The 22,815-nt window shown below is 38.6% G+C and overlaps 1 protein-coding gene across 1 annotated transcript in view; it reads right to left on the reverse strand.

Moving 5' to 3' along the window:
• The window catches only part of rxfp1 (relaxin family peptide receptor 1), a 55,395-nt gene that overhangs the window by 14,022 nt on the left and 18,558 nt on the right, over positions 1-22,815 (reverse strand). Inside the window, exons 3-5 of the mRNA XM_059516017.1 lie at positions 6,201-6,284; positions 2,202-2,307; positions 33-104 (exon numbers count right to left, since the gene is read on the reverse strand). Coding sequence (XP_059372000.1) covers positions 33-104; positions 2,202-2,307; positions 6,201-6,284 — 262 coding nt within the window. The remainder of the gene's footprint in view (positions 1-32; positions 105-2,201; positions 2,308-6,200; positions 6,285-22,815) is intronic.

The following is a 22,815-nucleotide window of genomic DNA, read 5'->3' on the forward strand; positions in this document are numbered from 1 at the left end:
AAGAGGAGATAGTGAAGCAGAGAGGTTCTTACAGCTTTTGAAGGCTCTGATACTTCAAGAACATATCAGCATTTAGCTTTCTAAGCCGGTTCCTCTGTAGGGACCTGCAATATGAAAAAAAGAGACAAAGAGACTTTTTTTTTTGAATACATAACAAAATCTGGTCTGCTTCATTTTTCTATATACTCTATATTCAGTAGGAAACACAGGAATAGACTACATGGGGAGGTTTGACTTTATGAAAAACATAAAATTAAGATTCACCTAATAAAGAGAGGCTGTTTAGAAGCAATGATTTTCATGTGACCTTAGAGGGAAGACACGCAGCATCTCTACGTACTTGAAAACAGAGAGTGACAATGCATTTAATAGACCTTGCCACATTCTCCGCATTACTGAAAGGTAGATGTGACTTTCACTCTGGCATACTAATGAACAGCGGAAAACCATACAGAGCCGCAATACAGGAAATTGGGACTTAATTGAGAAGCAGTTTCACCTGATACATAAATATGCATTTCAAATCCACACATTAAACTGCTAGAAAGGTTTATATCAGCCAGTTATTGTGAGAACAATAGAGATTTTCCAGAGGCATAGAATAAAAATGAGAACGAAGCTTCACAGTTAAGTTGTGTGGAGAATAATGTTGGAACAATTAAATTTTAATGCAATTATCACAGTTTTAATGCTCCATAATCACACTGAGAGTTAATTAAGACTCTAAATCAAATACATCAAACTTGTTTTCTGATGCAACCTTCTCTTGATTTCTAAAGCACATGTACAACTCCTTGGAGACAAAAATGTTTACTCAGTCACTCCCAGAAAAAGGCTGCCACTGGGGTGGCATCCTAAGATACAAAACTACATCTTTGTACCTTACTTACCCCCAAATGGGACATGTTACTTTAAAGGTACATATATTAGTACTTTAAAAGTACAGTTAGGTCCATATTTATTTGGACACTGACAAAATGTTCATAATTTTGGTTCTGTATGCCACCAGAATAGAAATAAAATGAAAAAATCACTATGAAATGAAGTGCAGGCTTTAAGATTTATATATATATATAAAACAGAAATGCTAGGAATTACAACAATTTTATACACAGTCCCCCCATTTTCAGGGGCTCAAATGTCATTGGACAAATAAATATAATAATGAATAAAATGTTTATTTTCAATATTTTGATGAGAATCCTTTGCAGACAATTAGTTTGTAGTCTGGAAGTCATGTACATCACCAAAGACTGTAGCTGCAGCTGACTTCAGTTGTTGTTTGTGGGTCTGCTCTTAGTATTGTGTTCAGCAATGCATGCTCAGTCAGATTGATATCAGAAGATTGACTTGGCCATTGGAGAATATTCCACTTTTTTACCTTCAAAAACTCCTGTGTTGCTTTGGTGCCTATGTTTTGGGTAATTGTTGACTTGTACTATGAAGCGCCGTCCAATCAACTTAGCCACATTTGGGTGAATCTGGGCAGACAGTATATCCTTATACACTTAAGAATTCTTCCGTCTGCTTCAGTCTTCTGTCAAGCCATCAATAATCACCAGTGACCAAGTGCCACTGGAAGCCATGCATGCTCATGCCATCACACTGCTCCACCATGTTTAACAGATTATGTAGTATGCTTTGGATCATGAGCTGTTCCAAGCCTTCTCCATACTTTTTTTCTTCCCATCATTCTAGTACAAGTTGATCTTATTTTCAGTCTTTGAAATAATACTTTTCCAGAAGTGGAAAAGTGGATTTTTTTTGGATGTTTTTTGGCAAAGTCTAATCTGGCCTTGTTTGCACCTCGTGGTGATCCCCTGGGCTATTTGCTTTCTATAGTATTCTCTTGATTGTAGACTTGGACAGTGACACACCTACCTCCTAGAAAATGGTCTTCTCTTGACTGAATGTTGTGAAAGGGTTTTTCTTTACCATGGAGAGGATCCTCCATCATCCACCACTGTTGTCCACCGTGAATGTCCAGGCCTTTTTATGTTGCTGCACCCACCAGTGCATTTTTTTTTCTCAGAATGTACCAAACTGTTGATTTGTGTACATTTTCAACATTTAGAGTAAAGCCAACTTCAAGCCAAACTTCGTCAGTTTGCCACAGGGCCTTGGCATCTCATGCAAATCCGAGGAGTCACACAAACTCAACAAGCTGCAGACACACTCCACACACAAGCCATGAAACTCACATCATGGTGACATTAATGGATACTGTGGGGACGTCTTTAAAGTGAGCACCATCACAGTCAAGCTCCAGGTCCCTGCACTGGCACTCAGGTGGGACGGTCCCAAGCACTGCGTGACAGAAAGGGTAAGATAAAATGGGAGACAAACCAGACAACATTTTAGATATGTAACTTGGAGTTCAAAAAGTATGTTTGCATTACAGTGCAATCTGTGGTAATACTTGATATGTGTACAGTTCATGCTGAACTAATAAGCACTAAATTATTTCTGCAAAGTGGTCTAAGTCAGATTGGGTTAAGGATAAGTTCCACTAAGATTTCCTAATTAGAATCAGTTGAGCTTTCAAGAGAAATCTGATTTTTAAAGGGCAAGTAATATATAATTCAATGTTAAATGCTTATTCCAAACTTTAAGCCATTGGTAGGTTTATTACTCTAAAAAGTCCAACCAATAGCATGAATTTGAGGCGGGACTATCTGTTTGTGTAAACAATGGCAGACAGGGAGAGTTTAAAAAAACCTGTCTGAAACAGTTATGTTTCATAGAAAACCAATATATATATAATATATATATATATATTGTTATTTTTTCTAAAAGGAAATACAGCTTTTTTTGCAGGAAATGTTACATTTGTGAATAAGAAATTTCACCTATATAAAATAAAATATAGGATTTACTATATACTGTATTTTGTTTAAATTAATTCAAAATTAGAATTTTGAATTAAAAGTGTATTTAAGTGAAAACTGGAAAAAAAAAAATTAGAGTAATCTGATGGTGTCAGCAGTTGGATAGTTCAATACAGTCTGCCAGACAGAATTAAGCCACATGAGATACACCAACTCTTTATCGCAGTTACAAAGAGCAAACGGTTGCCCTCAAATCCACCGACAAACCGTCTGTGGCCCATCACATTGTGTCTGTCCAGACACCAACAGAGTCTTATCTGTATTAAACATTGGGGAAGCATGTGAAATCACAAATACAAAACAAAAGATTCAGGGAGGCGACAGCAAGAAAAATAAATCGAATTCTGGTATTAAGCAAGATGGCCCACGGTGACTAATTTGGGGAGAAGTGGAGAGAAGAGATGCAGGCAAAGCAGAAATGTTCAGTCCAATCAGCTTTTGCATTCAGAGCTAAATTTGCTGGTAATGAGGGGATGAATACAGCAAAGTCATCACTGCCAACATGGGCTGGATTTTAATTGGTCATTCAGGCTGTTTTAGTGCGGGTGGCATAGTTCTGCTTGTAGTTCATTAATGAACAATGGTCCATGTGCTGGGGTTCATGTAGGGCACATTTCCATCACATCGACTATAATTGAAACCTTAAGCCGTTTAGTTATGTAAATGACCTAAGCTCATTGGAGGACAATATAAGTGAATGAAAATGATGTCTGACCAGTAAAGTATAAATTATTGTAAGCTCATTACCACCACACTTCGATAAGTCATAATGACTTGAAAAAGTCCTAATTATGACATAAAAGTCAAAAATACAATGTACTAACTCACAATGATGCAATAAAAAGTCATTAGTATGAGATAAATTTTTTTATATAAAGATCTAAATTATTATATAAAGCCATAACCATAATCATTATTCAGAATCAGTCTCTTTTTATGTCATTATCTTGACTTAATGTTACAATTTAATTTCTCTCTCTCTCTCTCTTTTTTTTTTTTTTTTACTTTTTTATGTAATGAGTTTTAGCTTTGGCACTATTTTCTTTTCTTATTTGGCAGAAATGGGCTTCCAAACAAGTTCATGTTGAAACCAGGAATGCTTAAATGGTATAATAATTTTAAATGAAAACAATACAAAACATTTTTACATTACATATACAATGCCAACATATTATTATTTAATGTTCATTAGAAAACATTAGTTTTGGTTCTCATATTTTCATATGTGGCACACAAAAAATTATCTAGATATTTGCGAATAAATGTCATTTTGCCATAAAGTTACATTAATTAAAAAAAACAACAATTTAAGAAAACTTTTCAAGCAAAATATTTTACAAAGAGAAGTTTGATTTATTTTAAATTTTATAACAATACACATTTAATGTTCTATTTTATTTAAAATGATAAAAACAAAAATATATTTCAGAACTGAAAAATAACGAGTGCTTGGACACTTTATTTTTTGTTGTTGTAAAATGTGTACAGTAGATTATGTTCCTGATGTAATGAACTCCAGCTGTGGGTCCTCTGCTAGGACACCTGCGTGAGCTTGAGAGAAACTGACTGACATCCATTCAAAATCACCTTGAGATCAGCTGGTTAAAAGTCACAGCAGAAATGTATTGTTCAGTGTCATGTTTGTTTATTGGACAGCGACTCTGCAATATCACACATGCTTTTTCACACACCCAGGCTCCATCTGAAAATCTGTGATGTATACTGCCTATCACCTCCAACTATCTGTGATCAATACTGCCTATCACCTCCAACAGTAAACCATATAACCCTCAAGATATGAGCTGTCTAAGAATTATGCGCAGTTGCCCTAATCTTCTTTAATTTCCTGCCCAAGACTCAATCAAACAGCCTTTCATGAATAGGATTTTTTTTTTATTATTATTATTTTTTTTTTCATGTAAGACAAAGTGAGTAATATACAGACAGCTGCGACCCATGCTGAGCCATTAAACTGTCTGTCCAATCACTTTTTGGGATAAAAAGAGGATTACACATGACTCCAATCATCCGACGCACGTATTAAAATCTCCAAACAAATGTAAATAGTGCTGACTGGAAAAGCTGTAATCACATAAAACACTATAGGGATTTATAATGTGATTTCTGGGAATGATCAGGTGGTTTTGTTTGCTCTGAAGTAGTCAGTTCCTAAATACAGACAAAATGTTGCTTGTCAGATTATGTGAGTCAGATAACAGAATATCAAGAAAAGACTCCTCAAAGAAGACAACGTGTCAGTTTTACATGATCTAAAATAAAATAATTCAGTAAGCATACAAACTATGCTATTGTGTGCTCTCCACAATTAGAGGTATTTTTGACAGTATTATTATTATTATTATTATTATTATTATTATAATACACATGCAGCACAACACATGTATACATTGTTCACTTTAATTCAGGAACACTGGCTGTTTATTAAATGTGCAGTAAGTGAATTCAGAGAAATAGTGTTGATATTTAAAATCACCAAACCAAACACTTCCCTACCCAAAAAGATCACAACTCTGTCTAAATTTACGAACATGCTGTCCAACACAGGCAACTTCCCAATCATGAGCAGAAATTTACTGACAATGTGCACATTAAAAAACACAGCAGCCTGATAATTTCCGTAATGACCAGCGCAATCTACCAAGAACAGTGCAAATTACCGGCTGCTTTAAGTAAAAACATGCTTTTATTTTTTATTTTTTCTGGGGGGGGGGGGGGTGGGGGGCGTTTAATATTAGCGCAAATAATTTTATGAGCACAAACGTTAGTAAATCACATTGCATGATTCATTTTAATACATTACTCCTATAAATTTTGCATCTGAAAGGGAAACTCCTACAAATGCATGCATCAGACGCAAAAATAACTGTGACTTTTCAGGACTAATTCTTCACTTAGCGTCTTTAGTGAATCCTCACAGTACTATTTTAATGACAAATATGGTTTGTGCTTGCCTAAATCTGGCACTTAAATTCTTAAAAACTTTTGACATCAAAAAAATTATCATTACCCTGATAATAAAAAGGCCACACATGCCAAAATCTCAGGACTCGGTTGTAACTTGGTTATTTTCTAAATGGCAATAGTTATGTCAGATTGAAAAAGTCTTGTGCATGTATTATTCTAATTGTCCATCTCTCACTTTTGTTTCAGCTGTGAAATGACAAAATACAGCTGCCAAATGAATGCATACTGCGTTTCTAAAATAAACTTAAAATATGCCCTTAAGATATTCTCTACAAGGTTCAAATTCTCTTAATTTTTGCAGAAACATAAAAAAGAGAGTATACTCACAGCAGGCATTTGACTTGGCTCCAAGGTTATTACTGGGGATGCCAAAATAGTTATCGAAGAGATGAGGCCAACCATTATTGTCTCCTAGAAGAAAAACAACATGAAGTAAAAGGTTACTGAATCAAACACATGCAGCTTGTCATTGTTAACAAAGCCGTTTGCTTTGGCACAGATGTTCACAGGTGTGACGGAGAACACACTGATGGTTCAGCAAAGCCCACAATGAGACATTCTAATGACTAAGAACCATTTTGCAGGGTCTTTAGTTGAACAAATGTGCCTTCACTCATTCTCTCAGGGGAAGTTGTATAATACATAATAATGCATTTGGGTTTGTTCTTTTTAAGAATCACGTTAACCTACTCAGCAACCTCTGTCAATCATCTTGACACTGTTTACCATCTACAAAAGTCGTGGAGGAAATGAAGCAGGTGGCATGCAAATAGGTGTGACTTTTGTGCCGTTTCCTGTCTTCTGACACCTCACACTTAACATCTCAAACAAAGTAAACCCAACCTTCCAGCTCACTCAATACACCTTCATCAATCACTGTCAGGGGGATCTCATTCATATTTGTATGTATTCAAATGCAAAGTGTTCATGTACAATACCACTCAAAAGTTTTGAGGTCAGTATGTTTTTATTTTTTTTAATCTTTAAATAGTTTTTCAATAAATGAAAACTAAGGAAATAATTTTCAGCAGGAATTAATTAAACTGATCAAAAATTAGAGTAAAGAATTCTACATTGTTACAAAAAGTAATGAAAATAAATATCATTCTTTTCAACTTTCCATTAATCAAAGAAATCCAGAACAAAGTATCATGGTTTCCACAAAAACATTAAGCAGCACAACTCTTTTTAACACTGATAATAAGAAATTATGCATCAAATCAGCATATTTATCAGCCTATACTGTAATGCCTGCTGAGAATTCAGCTTTGCTGTCACAGGTATGAATTAAATTTAAAATACATTCAAATAGAAAACCGTCATTTTTAATTTTAACACAACATTGCTGTTTTTATAGTATTTGTGAGCAAATAAATCTTTGGCGAGCATATAAGACGTCTTTCAAAAAATTTAAATAAATCTTACACTATCTTAACATAAGTGAAGGAATGAGTTCTAGAACAAGAATTGATGTGAATATCTAATGTAGCACTAATGACATGATGAAACCATAAATCCAGCACACATGCTGTTTACACTGCAGACGGAATCTGAAATACAGAATGTAACGATGTTAAAGGCGGACTCAAGCTGGGTTCTTAATGCCAAACATGTCTAATGGTTCAACGAACAGCACATTCTCAGCCTGACCATCTTGTTTATAATCCAGCTGTGGACTGAGCATCAACCTCACAACCCAGATGGTCAACACGAGGGAATCCTGGCCTGCTAACAAGACCTGCAAAGGGCCAGGGGAGCCACACTGTCCTTCAGCTGTGAATTAAACACATTCAGTGCTGGCCATTAAAAGTTTAGCAAAAATATGTCCATTCAGTCATGTGCCGTATTGCAAACCCAGGAAAATGCATCAGATTTTCTGCAAAGTATGAGGTTGTTTCTTAAATTAGGAGCATTAAAACATTTTGTATCATGTGAAGGTCACATTTGGAACATTTGGAAACTTTAGATATTTGGAAAAAAAATCGTTATTGCTAATTGCTTTTTAATTGTCTAATGTCTAACTTAACTCTCAGACTCAGACTTCGTTACAAAATGTTTTAATCATAACTTTCAAATAATTGAAACAAATAAACATAATCATTTCAATATTTTTTCAAACAAAGCATTAACCTTTTCCATATTGTTTTGTTTAAAAACGTAAAGCTGTCCCACAGTTCCACTAGATTTTATAATTTTCACCACGATCAAGATCAAGCTGTGTCTTTGTTTTCAAATGAAAAAAAAAAAAATGTGAATTTTGAAATGCTATCTACTGTATGAAATAGCATTTGCAGGACAAAGTTCTGTCATTTTAGTTATTTTTAGTTATTTTTAGTTTAACATAACAGTAAACTGTCATTTAGTGATTGAAATGTTCATGATGCTTCGAAGGTAAAATGACAGTATTCTTCAAAAATGCATTTAAACCCACAGTTGAGAATTATTATCTGATAAATTAGTTACCAGTATGATTTAACTGGAATTTAATTCTTAAAAGTTCTCAAAAGGTTGTAGGGACAATTATAGAGATGTTTTCTTATAAAAACTCTTATATGTAACTAAAATTGAAATCAGCCTGACAAAGAATATTCCGTTTGAATATTAATTTCAGCCATGTTTAACCAAGAGAATGTCTTCAGGAGTCATTAATGATGAACATATTTCATTTTACTTAGTGTTGTAGGATAAAGGAAATGACTTCTGCGATGCTAAAACATCAACACTTTGCTTGCATAGCTCATTATCCAGCAATTTTTTATGGCATTCCTTTCGTGTCATGCTGGTAATTGATCATGCATGGGTGAAATGCAAATGTTAATTAAACATCTAAGCTTTACTACAAAGACCTCAAACAGTCTTTGCAGTAAATAAACTTTTCCAAGAAGGTGAGCAATGTCAGGCAGCCTATACTTCAGCTCTATTGTGGATGCTTGGATTTTATACAGTGTAAATTGCTCAAAATGTTAAATAAGTAAGGTTCATAGTAAAATGTTCATAGTAAATCAATTTCTCATTTAAACTGTAATGCCAAAATGGCAGTGCTGATGACTTTCATAAACTATTATGAGGGAAAAAATGGATACCATTCAAACATTCAGAAACAACGAAGGCACCTGGCCAAGAAATAATGACAGCAATTTACAGGAAATAAAAATTAAAAAATAAAAAATCTACACATATATATTTAAATATTGTTACCAAGACAAAAAGGTAGGTCATATTCAAATGGAATAAACTCTTGACTGGAATCTTAAACAATATTCTCAATTATTTATTGTTCTCACGAATTATCTTGATTGCAATCAGGCTACAAAAGGATATTGTGTCTGTAAACATTTCAGTCTTGTCTAGACGCAGTCCTAGCAAAATCATCTGCCTTCATTTAAGGTTTAGTCATGCATTCTGCAAAAAAACAAAACAAAACATGTATTATCCTTTGGATTGTTATGTTTTCCTGTCCATGAAAGTCAATGACCTTAAAATGAACTTCCTAATACACAAATTCTGATTTTCTCACCTTCACCTACTGTACATGCATGCTGCTATTTTTCTCTGAAGAGCTCAAAGGGAAAGTATTTGAAAAGATATGGAATGATTTGGAACATTATGACAGAATAAATATAGAAATGTTATACATCTTTGGTAAACGATTGCTTTAAGAGATTATTTCGGGGCCCTTCATTTGTGGACGAAGTACTACAAAAAAGTAAACCCTTAGTAAACCCAAACAACTAACAATCTTTTTCTCCACATCCACAGGATGAATTCAGGTTCTCCTTTAACACTATACTGCACACAGCACGAGTGAACAGCATTGCAATGAGTTTAAATCCATCATTGACAGGTAAAGTTGCTATTTGTGTCCCAGCAAGGATCTGACAGGTAATTTTCCCCCCATCTAGCCTTATGTCACAATCACAAGAGCTCACACTCTTGGTTATATTGAGCAGTACTAAGGCAGAAATTAGTAAAAACACTATTATCTTTGCTTACATGAAAAGAGAGGAAACCCATCTGAATCTTTGACCTCTGCATTGATTTTACTGTACATGCACAAGGATAGTACAGTTTCATTAATCTATTGTGTTTTGACACAATTTATACAGAAAGAAAGGCTTTTCACTACTTATTGTATTACTGACTTTTAACAACTCAACATGATTGATATGTGATATTGTCATCCCTAATAAGTGAACAAGCATGTTTCATTGCTCTATAGCCCATAGTGGACAGAAGCAATTTTGTGGCTTTCTTGTGATAATGTTACCTTCTGACAAACTATCATTAACAGCATGTAAAAAAAGCATGTAATGACGATGCTTAAGATTTTGCAAAACATTCATTCATTCATTCATATATATATATATAATTATATTTTTTTTTGTGTGTTTTTTGTTTAGTTTTTGTATCTAAGCATCACTGCACTACTCTATGCGTCATTGGAGGTCTCTTCAAGCTTTGCAACAGAAATGTAAAATGACAAGGAAGATTCAGTGCTGAAATAATATCTCCTCCCTGTGTAACATTAAGATTAATGGCCTTGTTTATGCGGCTGGTCCATGACAAATTGAGCTTAATTTAAAAAAAAATTAAATAAAATAAAAATACAGGTAATGACCACTGAGATGACCACAGCATTCTAGGTAATGCAGAACATAGTTTGAATCATTAAATGCTAACAAATGAATAGTCATTAATCTATGAAAGTGGAGTTAGGGCCTTAGAAATATTGCGCAAAAAGGTGTAGTCTACATCAAAAGGAATAGAACATGAGAAATTAAGTAATATTTCTATAAAAAAAAAAAAACACTTTTAACCTTGGGTAAAGGTATGCTTCAAACAATAAAATAAATAAATAAACAAAAAAAGAAAGAAAGAAAAAAGAAAGAAATAGAAAAGACTATAAAAAAATTTAGTGAGCTGTTCACTGCCTACATGTATAAGTAAAAAACGATATAAATACACGAATATTGCATATGGTATACATAGTGCATATATGAGGTTTTACTGCTACAAAAAGTACCATAGATAATTCTCAGCCTTTATACAGTACATGTAGCATCTCTATCTCTTAGAAATCTATTAGGCTTATTGAAAGAATAATCTGTCTGGCTAGCCATTACCTTGAAGATTAAATCAATGAAACGCAAGATGAGTTTCTTTATTCCGGTGATTATATCAATGGTGTGATATACTGTTATTGTCCTGTTATTGTCACTATGATATGACTAATTCATTCAGCTGGGCAGACAGTAAATATCAGAGTTTATAAGCCATCCATTTCATAACATAAGGCTATTTTAGAAGAAAAGTACATATATCTCTGGGGGTTCGAATTCTAAGAAAACACATAAGCATGTCACTGCATAACAGTCAAGTGCTGCTTTTACATGACTTGCCACAGCACACACTACTACATAAACATGGTTCTCACTCACAAATGACCTTTCTAACAGATCTTCTAAGCCAGATTGATGTGACATTGCCACTGTGTTCCTATGTGCACCTTTCATGGAGCATTTTATAACAGAGGATCAAAAAACACAAGATACATAGCATAAGCGCCTGACTGTAGCTGACTGTTAACTGTGAAGCTCAAGATTAAAAATATTTAGATTAAACTGAACATTTTTATTTGATTCAGGATGTGAAAAATATTTTGCACTTGAACACAGTACGGATATTGTATGCTTTATTAATAACGAGGCAGAATGAGTCAGTGTGCCTGAGTAATCCAATACATTGTCTCAAACTAGACAGCTGCCCTGTTAGAAACCTTAATATGTAAACTTCAGGGCAACATATGATAGGAAGACATCAAAATGTGAATTCAAGTCTGAATTCAATGCAGTCATAACATCCTATCCACTAAATTACCCTTATCTGGTTACTTTAGGACAGTATGCTGTATTCTTCACAGCACCAGATAACGGAAACGTCTCTAGGTTACGTATGTAACCCTAGTTCCTCGAGGGAATGAGACGCTGCGTCGAAGCGCTTTGGGGAACGCGTTCAGCGTACGCGACTCTGAATATCGTGTGTAATCAGTCCAATGGAAGGGCGTGACGTCACCGACGTGGTGACGTAAGCGACCAGGAAGCTATAAAAGCACGTGCCACGCAGCTGGCGTCAGCTTCGAGTACCAGCCAGCGCCGGCAGGGGTGCCGGGGGTATGGCTCCGAGACGCAGCGTCTCGTTCCCTCGAGGAACTAGGGTTACATACGTAACCTAGAGACGTTCCTCTTCAGGAACTCGAGCTGCGTCGAAGTGCTTTGGGGAACAAGTCCTAACGCCACCAGACTACCAAACCCCTGCCTGGTGTGTATCCGAAGAGCACAGCTCAGGACAGGAGGACAGAAGCGCCTGGAGTGACTGGCATATCTAGGCCATAGAACCTAACAAATGTAGAAGGCGTATGCAGCATGTCCAGCATGGATACACCTGCTAAGAAGGCCTTAGAGGCCGCCATACCCCGAGTAGAGTGAGCCTTGGCTCCCGACAGCGGGGGACGACCAGAGGACTCATAGGTGACGTTGATAGCCTCGACTATCCAACGACTAATAGTCTGCTTGGAAGCAGGAGAACCCCTCTTGGGGGGACCGTAGCACACAAGCAATTGGTCAGTTTTTCTCCACAGGGCAGCTCTGTGGACGTATGCGTCCAGTGCTCGAACCGGACACATACAGTTTAGCTTCGCCTGGTCGGGCTCCCGAAAGGGAGGAGGACAGAAGGCCTGCAGCACTACAGGTCGTGGTGTAACAGAGGGAACCTTGGGAACATATCCCGCTCGAGGGTATATGAACGCTTTAGTCATGCCTGGTGCAAACTCAAGATAAGAAGGGGCCACAGAGAGGGCCTGAAGATCTCCTACTCTCCGCAGAGAGGTAATAGCCAACAGAAAAGAGGTTTTAAGTGTGAGATGTCTGTCTGAGATATCTTGAATAGGTTCAAACGGGGGTTTGCACATAGCCTCTAACACCACAACCAAGTCCCACGGGGGAATACGGGACCGTACTGGAGGTCTCAGCCTCAGTGCACCGCGGAGGAAACGTGTAACTAGGGGGTGTCTTCCCAGAGACTGACCGTCGAGAAGGGTGTGGTAGGCCGCAATGGCCGCCACGTAGACCTTCAGAGTAGAGTGGGTCAACCCTGCAGAGAGCCTAGCCTGTAGAAACTCCAGAACTGTACCAACTGGGCAGTTTGCTGGGTCTAGCTGGCGGTCTCTGCACCATGAAGTGAAGAGCTTCCACTTCAGGGCGTACAGTTTCCTCGTAGAGGGAGCTCTGGATTGGAGTAGGGTCTCCACAACCTCAGTTGAGAGACCAGCTGCTACCAGTTGTGCCCCCTCAGGGGCCACACCCACAGCTTCCACAACTCCGGGCGAGGGTGAATTAACGTGCCCTGCGCCTGTGAGAGTAGGTCTGTCCTGATCGGTATCTCCCACGGAGAGCCGTCGAGGAGCGAGACTAGATCTGAGAACCATACTCGGCCCGGCCAGAACGGGGCTACTAATAACAGACGGACCCCGTCCCGGCGTACTCTCGCCAGAACTCCCGGAAGCAGAGCGATAGGGGGAAAAGCGTACAGACGAAGCCTCGGCCAGGTCTGTACCATAGCGTCCAGTCCCAGAGGAGCTGGATGAACTAGAGAGAACCAGAGGGGACATTGTGACGTCTCCTGAGTCGCAAAAAGGTCTACTTGAGCCCTGCCAAACACTCTCCATATCTGATCTACCACCCGTGGGTGAAGTCTCCATTCCCCGGGCCTCGACCCCTGCCTCGACAGTATGTCTGCTCCCATATTTAACTTCCCAGGAATATATACTGCTCTTAATGAGAGGAGTTTGTTCTGGGACCACACCAGGATCTGGTGCGCCAGCTTGTACAAAGGGCGCGAACGCAGACCGCCCTGGTGGTTGATGTAAGAGACCACTGATGTGTTGTCGGTGCGCACCAACACATGGTGACCTCTCAGGTCTGGGAGGAAGTGCTTCAGTGCACGATAAACTGCTAGCATTTCTAGACAATTGATATGCCACGTTAGATGGCGATCGCTCCACAGACCACGGGCAGGGTGGCCACTCATGACCGCACCCCAGCCGGTGAGGGACGCATCCGTCGCTAGTGTCACACGGCGACAAGGAGCTCCCAGCACCGGGCCCTGATTCAAGAACCAAGGTTTCTTCCACATGTCTAAGGCACGGAGGCAGCGCCGCGTGACCTTTATAGTGCGAAGCGGATTGCCCCTCGGGGAAAATCCCTTGGTCTTGAGCCACCACTGTAGGGGTCTCATGTACAGCAGGCCAAGAGGTATCACGTTGGACGCAGCTGCCATCAGACCCAACAATCTCTGAAATTGTCTGACAGTGAGTGACTGGCCTTCTCTGACTCTCTTGACTGAGATGAGGATCGACTCGATACGAGCAGGGGACAATCGTGCCTGCATCGCGGTCGAATCCCATACTACGCCTAGATAGGTGGTTCTCTGAGCCGGAGAAAGTACACTCTTCTTGGCGTTCAGTCTCAAACCCAGCTCCCCCATATGTGCGAGAACGACATCTCGATGTCGAACCGCAATCTGCTCTGACTGAGCTAAAATCAACCAATCGTCGATATAATTGAGAATGCGGATGCCCTGCGTGCGCAGGGGGGCCAGAGCCGCATCTACACACTTTGTGAACGTGCGGGGTGAGAGTGCGAGGCCAAAGGGAAGTACTCGATATTGGTAGGCTTCGCCCCCGAAAGCGAACCTCAGAAACTTCCTGTGTTGAGGAAGGATGGAGATATGAAAATATGCGTCTTTGAGATCTATCGTGACAAACCAGTCCTCGGACCTGATCTGAGCTACAACATGCTTGATTGTGAGCATTCTGAACTTCAGTCTCATAACTGAACGATTTAAGACCCTCAAGTCTATAATCGGACGCTGCCCCCCATCCTTCTTTGGAACTATGAAATACCGGCTGTAAAATCCGGACTCCCTGTCCTGAGGAGGGACCACCTCGATGGCCCCCTTCTCTAATAGGGTTTTCACTTCCTGTTCCATAACCAGACCCTGCCCGGGGCCCACTATCGTGTGAACGACCCCGTTGAATATAGGCGGCACGGAGCCGAACTGAATGCGGTAGCCTTTTTCTACTATATGCAGGACCCAACGAGATACATTTGGCAGTAGTTTCCACGCTGCTAAATAATCTACTAAGGGAATCACTGACCTCTGGTGTAAGAGATCCCCGCAGGGGCGGCGAGCGTCCCAGCCCCGCTACGCGCACGGGCGGAGGATACTGAGAACGATGCTCGCCCGGGGCCGCTGCGCCCCGGAGCACTGGCAGGGTTGGCAGAACGACCCCTAGAGGGCACTGAGGTGGGACGGGCACCGTAGACTGCGGTGTGTACCGTTCTACCCCAGCGGAGGCTGCCCTCTGAAACCCCGGGCCATTGGCGTCAGGGTTTCTTGGCCGAGGACTTCTTAGCTTCGATAACTGCCCTTAAATCTAATTTGGGCTTAGAAGACCTCGGCCTAGAGCGTCGCTGAGACTCTCGTTCCCGACGCGGAGGAGCACAAGAGGCGACGCTCTGTTTCTGGGCCTCGCGGTGTGAGGAGCTAGGGTGCGGCTGGGGCATCTCCTTCCCAGATGCCCCGAGGGAGCGACGAGGGAGGAACTTATGGAATGCTGCATACCCTTTGCCCACCAAAGCCGAAGTTGTTCTTAGTGGCTTTGAGGGCAATGCCGGGGCCTTCAGAGACGATGCCACGCCAGGGGACAGATAGCTCGCAAGCGTCTGTTCCACCCGGGGCATCGCTCTATAACCGTGCTCTCCCATCCCCACTACATTTCCGTAGTGATCAGACGAGGGGATGTAGAGGCGGGCCGAGAATGGACGTTTCCACGACCTGGCGATCTCATCATGCAGGTCGGGAAAGAATGGAAGGCCCCGGCTGGGAGGTGGCTGACTCGCGCGCAGGAAGCGTTCATCCAGCTTGCTTCTCTGCGGTTCGGTAGACTTTTCGGCGGGCCAATCGATACTTAATTTGGCCACCGCGCGAGTAACCACCTCCAAGAGCTCCTCATACTGTAGCGAGTGGGGTGGCGAATCCCTATCGAGCGACTCCACATCGACCTCCTCGGAGGAAGAGAGGCGGAGCGTCGATCCCTCACCCTGAGTGGAAGGAACCGCTGTGCGTGCTTCCGACTCTAGGGATTGGGTGCCGGATCTGGTAGAAGTGGAAGGAGATAGGGACTGGCCCGTCTCCATTCCCTCTACCAGATCGACTTGCGAACCCCACGAGTGCAGCCGCCGTTCTGCCTCGGCAGAAGCGGGACCAGCACCGAGGGGAACGCTGGCGAAGGCCCCCTCCTCGAAGAGGGCCCTCCGGGAACGAAGCAGCCGCACCGACATTCGTTCACAGTGCGGGCAGTCGGCCCCCTCGAGAGCCGACTCAACGTGCTTCGAACCCAGGCAAACCACGCACAGGTTGTGTGTATCCCCACCCGTTATATATCTCGGGCAGGGAGGAACACACAGCCTATAACGCGATTTGGAATCGCCATCTGAGTGCTTAACTTTCGCCTTGCTTTTTGGCATGTCTAGGAGCTCTTTTAACTGGACAGACAACAGTAAATAAGACTCACAAGACGGACAAATGACATTCACACACAGAGCGCTTGCTGAAAGACGCGAAGCTGACGCCAGCTGCGTGGCACATGCTTTTATAGCTTCCTGGTCGCTTACGTCACCACGTCGGTGACGTCACGCCCTTCCATTGGACTGATTACACACGATATTCAGAGTCGCGTACGCTGAACGCGTTCCCCAAAGCGCTTCGACGCAGCTCGAGTTCCTGAAGAGGAACCAAACATTTTTGAAAATGCCTGCCAGTGTGAAGATTTTCAAAAACTCCGGTTGCAGTGTTATCGTGTAGTAGACAGTGAAACCGGAGTTTTTGGCTTGTGACGTCGGAGCCTGCGTTGTTATCTCCACCTACTGGAAACTTTTTCAGGCTTCTGATTGGCCAACATGGTTTTACGGTTTAAATTATATCTCCCCCTGTTGGCTTGGCATGCTCTTGACACTGGGTCATAGCATGCATTTGTGTTTTCATATGGACAGAGATAAAAAAAAAAGAAGAAAAAAAAAATGGAAGAAAAAACTCCCGTTTTTACAAATAAAAATACCAGTGTACGCGTGGACAAGGGCTAAGAGAGTTTTTGAGTTGAGTAGAGAAACTATTTGAGATATTACATAAAATTGCCCTGAAAGCTTTAAATGTACTGAAGTTCTGCTTAATGTTAACTGATCTGGCTGACGCTCCATTATAAAAACATGTATGACACACAAGGTTTTTTTTTTGCCAAGGCTGCACTTTCTTGATCATATGTTTACCATAAATTTAAGCGCGCGGCTTCGAGCGTATCCTGTTTCATGTTGGAGTGTGGTGTCCGGATCCCGGCACTCAGGTCTTGTTGAGTTCTGGTTTCGTGTCGGGGTTCGGAGTCTCGTGCTGTGTAGCACAGAGGTTGTGTTTTCAAGAGCTGTGTGCTTTCATGTCATGTTTTGTGTGAACAAATGGCTTATGAGTTCTCATCAGCTTCGTGTTTGGGTCTTGTCTTGCACATGGCTGGTGATTTGTTTTGCTGTCTATGTGCTTGTGGTTTTTTTTTTTTTTTTTTTTGTGAGCGCATGGCTTTCTTGTTTGTTTCCGTGTGCCATGTGCTCACGTGTCTTTTGTCTAACCCCACCCCTCTTGTTACCTGATTATCAGTTAATTGACTCGACCTGTCCTTCCTCATTTCCTGCCTGATTTGGTTCCCTATTTATTCTCCCTCTGTGATCTGTGCTGTGCTGGTTTGTTTTGTGTTCCCTGTTACCCCAAGTTGGTCAAGTCAAGTAGCTAGTCAAATGAAGTGTCTTGTTATTTTACATTATGAATATACACAAAACGTGTATTTTAAATACAAATCTTCGCACAGCAGTGTAAACTATAATTTTTAAAGCATCATTATTGGAAAACCAGATTAACCACGTTTTCTTATTGATTTTCACATTTTCTTTTTAAATGAATTGCAGCCATTTTTAATGGACTGATCTAATGTTTCCCTGAAGTCCTCATAGTATGACTTCTATTCACAAAAGATGTCAATGAGTTTAATACTTTGGGATTAAAATATGAAAGTGCATCTTTTCCTAAACTATGAACTTTGGAGGCTGCTCTACTTTGAGGGACTGACAAAATAATTCCTTATGTCTTTTACCATGTTTTACTTGCTTTGAATGCTTAGACTTCATATCAAGAGACAAAAGGTTTACCCAGAATGTTTAAAGAGTGCCAGAGGAACATTTTCAGCTTTCCAATCTACCCAACCTTTCATTCCATACCCTCATTTACTACCAAAGGATGAGAGAATGATGGGACCATTAGACAGCAGATAGACAATTAGGAGCCCTCCCTCAATCTGAGCCAATTTCAAACCAAGTGTCCCTCTACATTTTCTCTCTTGATGGGTTTCTTAAATTGACAGGGTTTTTTTCAATGGGGCTAACAGAAAAAAAGCTGAGAACCATGAAATGGCAGCTTTGAAAAATGCAAGATAAGAAAGATAACTGTAATACATGTGCCCGAGAAAAGCCTTGACACGTAAACCGTTTCACATACTGAGGTTCAGACAAATTATGACACAGTTGTGTTAGTCAGCGGATGTTCATGTACATGACAAATGCCCCTGCTTCATTCCATCATTTCTTTATTAAGCTACAGATCAGTGCACTATGTTGCTGTAAGACTGTGTGCCAAAGGCTACTGAGTGTTAGTGTTAATGCTTAAACACAACTGAATTAAAGAAAATGTGCACTTAAAATATACTAAAACAAATTACTTCTTATTAGTATTTTCCTCACACTAAATTTCTGTATGACTTAAAAAGACTTTTGAAAAATAGTGCACTGTACACAATAATAATAATAATAACTTTGGACTACTTTTATGGTACTTTTAGGATCTTTTAAGATCATTATGTTGAAACCTTACATGGGATGTTTCACAGTCATACAACTATCCAAATGTTTGTTTCAGGAAATACACTGTTCTGAAGTTTAAGGTTGGTAGCAACCATTACTCCAGTCTTTAGTGTCACACAATCCTTCAGAAATCATTCTAATATTCAGATTTTTTCTTCTTCTTCTTCTTCTTCTTCTTCTTCTTATTAATGTTATTGTAAACAGCAGCTTATTATTTTACTTATTACTTTTATAGAAAGTATAAAAAGAACAGTATTCAGTTGAAATTTTAATATTTTGTAAAATTACAAATGCTTAATGAAAAACTCTTACTGACCCCAAGTAATGTATGGTATGTGCTATGAATATACAATTAAAAACCACTTCCACTCTAGAACTTTCATTTTGCTAACTTTAAGACAGCCTTCACCATGTATCACAGCAGACATTATTTCTCTCCTGAGACAAATATCAAAAGTCAAAGGCAACATCGCTCAGTAATGCCCCTTAGCTTACAACTGAAGTGATGTTAGTGAGGATCCAGTGTACCTTGTCTCCGAAAATTTGATTGATGAGGGTCATAAAAGCCATCTTTTACACCTGTTTGTACACCCCCATCCCCTCCCTGTACAGCCCAGTGACCTAAATATGAACTTATGAACCTAAGAAGGAATTTCGGTGGGAAGGAAACGTTTTTGTGTGTGTGTGTGTGTCTGTGTTGGGATGTATGTGCTTTTTTTTAAACATTAAAATGTGAAATCGTGAAAATGGTATAAGGGAAGTTTTTATTAAGGTTTTAAGTACACAGTGCATTTCAAGAAAAAGATTATAAACATAGACGAAATGGAACAAAATGCAATGATCGTTTTTGTACTCTGAAAAGTGTAAAAACGGTGTTAAAGTTGTTACAAATTAAATAAAAAGAAAACTAAACTATCAGAAAAAGGTTATAAACACAGACGAAATGGAAACAATGTAATGGTCGTTTTTGTACTCTGAAAAGTGTAAAAACGGTGTTAAAGTTGTTTCAAATTAAATAAAAAGAAAACTAGGTTACTGGTTATTTATCTAAAACAACCAAACAAGCCAAAAACTAACAGATACGTTTCGTTAAGCAACACGTGAGAGCTTGTAGCATTGCAATTTAAAAAGGTGTTTTGTTTCCAGCTAGAAAAGAAAGAAAACTAGGTAACAGTCTTATAGGATTTGTACCTTACCTCAAACTAAAAAAAAGAAGCGAATGTAAAGCAACGATACAAACCAGAAAAGTTGGCGCTTGTCGCGATGTTAGAAAAAGTTAAAACAAAAGAAAAAAGAGGTATGCATTTACGCTGAGCTCAAAGAAAATACATCAGACCTCGTCTTTAAAACACCAACACAAGATACTTGTCAAATCTATGCTGTACTTTACCACTAACTACCATTTTAAAAATCGTGACGGTTACTGACAGAGAGTTAAACAAAAGAAAAAAGATCCTCTATTCCGTCCTCATTCTCACCAACCCATTTAATTTGGCACGTATCTTTTTATGTTTTTTTTTTATTAGCCCTTTTATTTCTAATTTACTCATTGGAGTATTAAATGTGATGTCTGATATTTTAATGTTTTTATCTGATCCACTACTTTCATTACCTTCATTACCTATATCTGTGGGTATCCATACAAAATATATATTTGTTTCTGCTTGTATTCTGAACAAACTCTGTAAAATGACTGACAAAATGTCTTGTCTAGTTGAAGATTTGCCACTCTTTAAACTTGATAGTGCTGAAAATGAGTCTGAACATATGACTACTTTAGGTATATTAATGCTTTCAACCCACTGAAGAGCCAAAAATATGTTCTATATTCTATAGGTTCTATATACCTATAGGTATAGGTTCTATACCTAACCCTTGGAACATATATAGCTGCTGCTGCTGTATGGACTGTTTCAGGATCTTTAGATACATCTATGTATATGAGTTACTTTAAAGCTAGATTAGCCTATATGCTCTTTATTTTTAATCTAAACAAAAGTCCTTGTTGTTTTATTTTATTTTAATAAGCCACTCACACTTACTTTAGTAGCCTAAATCCTTGAATATGTCTTTTATTTTGTTACTTCTGGCATGAAATTCTACATTCATAAATGTATGTTTTTCAAAATCCCCCCACGTTTGTGATGTATTTGGAGACGTTAAAAGGAATGAAAAGTCCCAAAGCAAGATTTTTGTATTCTTCATTAGAGGACTTTGGTTTCTTAATGTGAAAATCTGTTACTGCCCTACTTTTTCTTTCTTTATCTTTATCTTTATATATATATATATATATATATATATATATATATATATATATATATATATATATATATATATATATATATATATATATATATATATATATATATATTATTTTTATTTTTTCTTCAGTGTTGTTTTATTTATTTATTTTACATTTATTTTGTTTTATGATGTACAGAGTGTGAATGGAAATTGAGTGTAATCTCAGACCGTATTTGTAAATCTACCAGAAATGTATGCCTTTCTGTATTAATGTTCAAAGCAACCGATGTTTTTACTTTATAATTAGATTAACCTATACGATTTTATTTTTTCGTCTCAACAAAAATCCTTGTTGGAAAAAACTGTTGTTTTATTTAATTTTAATAAGTCACTCACACTTACTTCAGTAGGCTAACCTATATCCATTAATACGTCTTTTATTTTGTCAATATTAACTTCTATCATTGCTATATCATTGCTATATCAATTAAAACATGCGTTTAGGCAAACACAAATCTAACTGGAATGAAATGTTTTGGAAAGTCTTTGATTTTCTTGCCAAAGACTTGTTATCTTTTACAAAATTACACAAAAGGCTAAATATCTCATCTCAAGTAGTGCGTAGAAACGCGTCTGGTGTCTGGCATCTGATGTCTTTGTGTTTACTGTTACGACCATGTCAGCGAAGATTGTAAAACATCTAAAGGTTTTCGGGGTTTAGGCTTGTGAGCGCAAGGTTAGCTGAAAGTTAATTTACTGGTCAAAAGGATGTGAGAACTTTTAACAAGTCAGACCATAGAAAAATGTTGTTTAACAAAATATTGTTAACCTCAACATAAACGTACTGAGAATGCAAACAAGTAAACAAACACAAGCATAATCACAAACAAACGTAAACACACACACACACGCAAACACACACACACACACACAAACGTAAACATACAGAAAACATGAACATGTAACCAAACAAATACAAATATACACTCAAACAGGTACATAAATACACAAACAAACAAAATAGGTCACAAACACGAAAATACCTATATTAGATTGAAAATGAGTTGTCATAAGTTTTCTTTGAAACCAAAAGTGTTTGTTGCTACAAATGTCTCACAGAACTTTATACAATAGATTAGACATACTTTCTCACTTTCCAAATGGTGTTGTTAACCATGATGTTTAAAATAGTTTTAAAAAGTATTCTTTTTTAGCTTTCATGTAGGATTCATGTCAGCACTCAAATGTTTTTAGTAAGAGTCCAGAGACAGATGAAAATAGATGCGTGAAGAAAAAAAATGTAGGATGTTTTAAATGACAGACTAAATGCTTTAGGTTGTTTAAAACAATTGACTTTATGCATTTCTCTTGAATGTGTGTACAGTAACCGTTGCATACATGAAGCAGAATAAATACATAAACGCATTGTGGTTGATGTGGTTGATGAAACAATAGAAACAATTATTATTCATATATCATAACTTACTTTCTTTTCAAAACACAGTAAACATTCTTATGACTTTTTTAACTGCAAACAACCGGTTTGGTTGGAAAATAAAAAATAAATAAAAACATATTATGTTTCTAAGTTAGAATGATTATAGTTTGTAGTAAAATCACATATATAAACCAAAACATTTTTCTTTCAAACCACGCAGTTTTCACACACACACACACACACA

This window comes from Carassius carassius, chromosome 29, assembly GCF_963082965.1.
Source record: "Carassius carassius chromosome 29, fCarCar2.1, whole genome shotgun sequence".
Taxonomy (NCBI): Eukaryota; Metazoa; Chordata; class Actinopteri; order Cypriniformes; family Cyprinidae; genus Carassius; species Carassius carassius.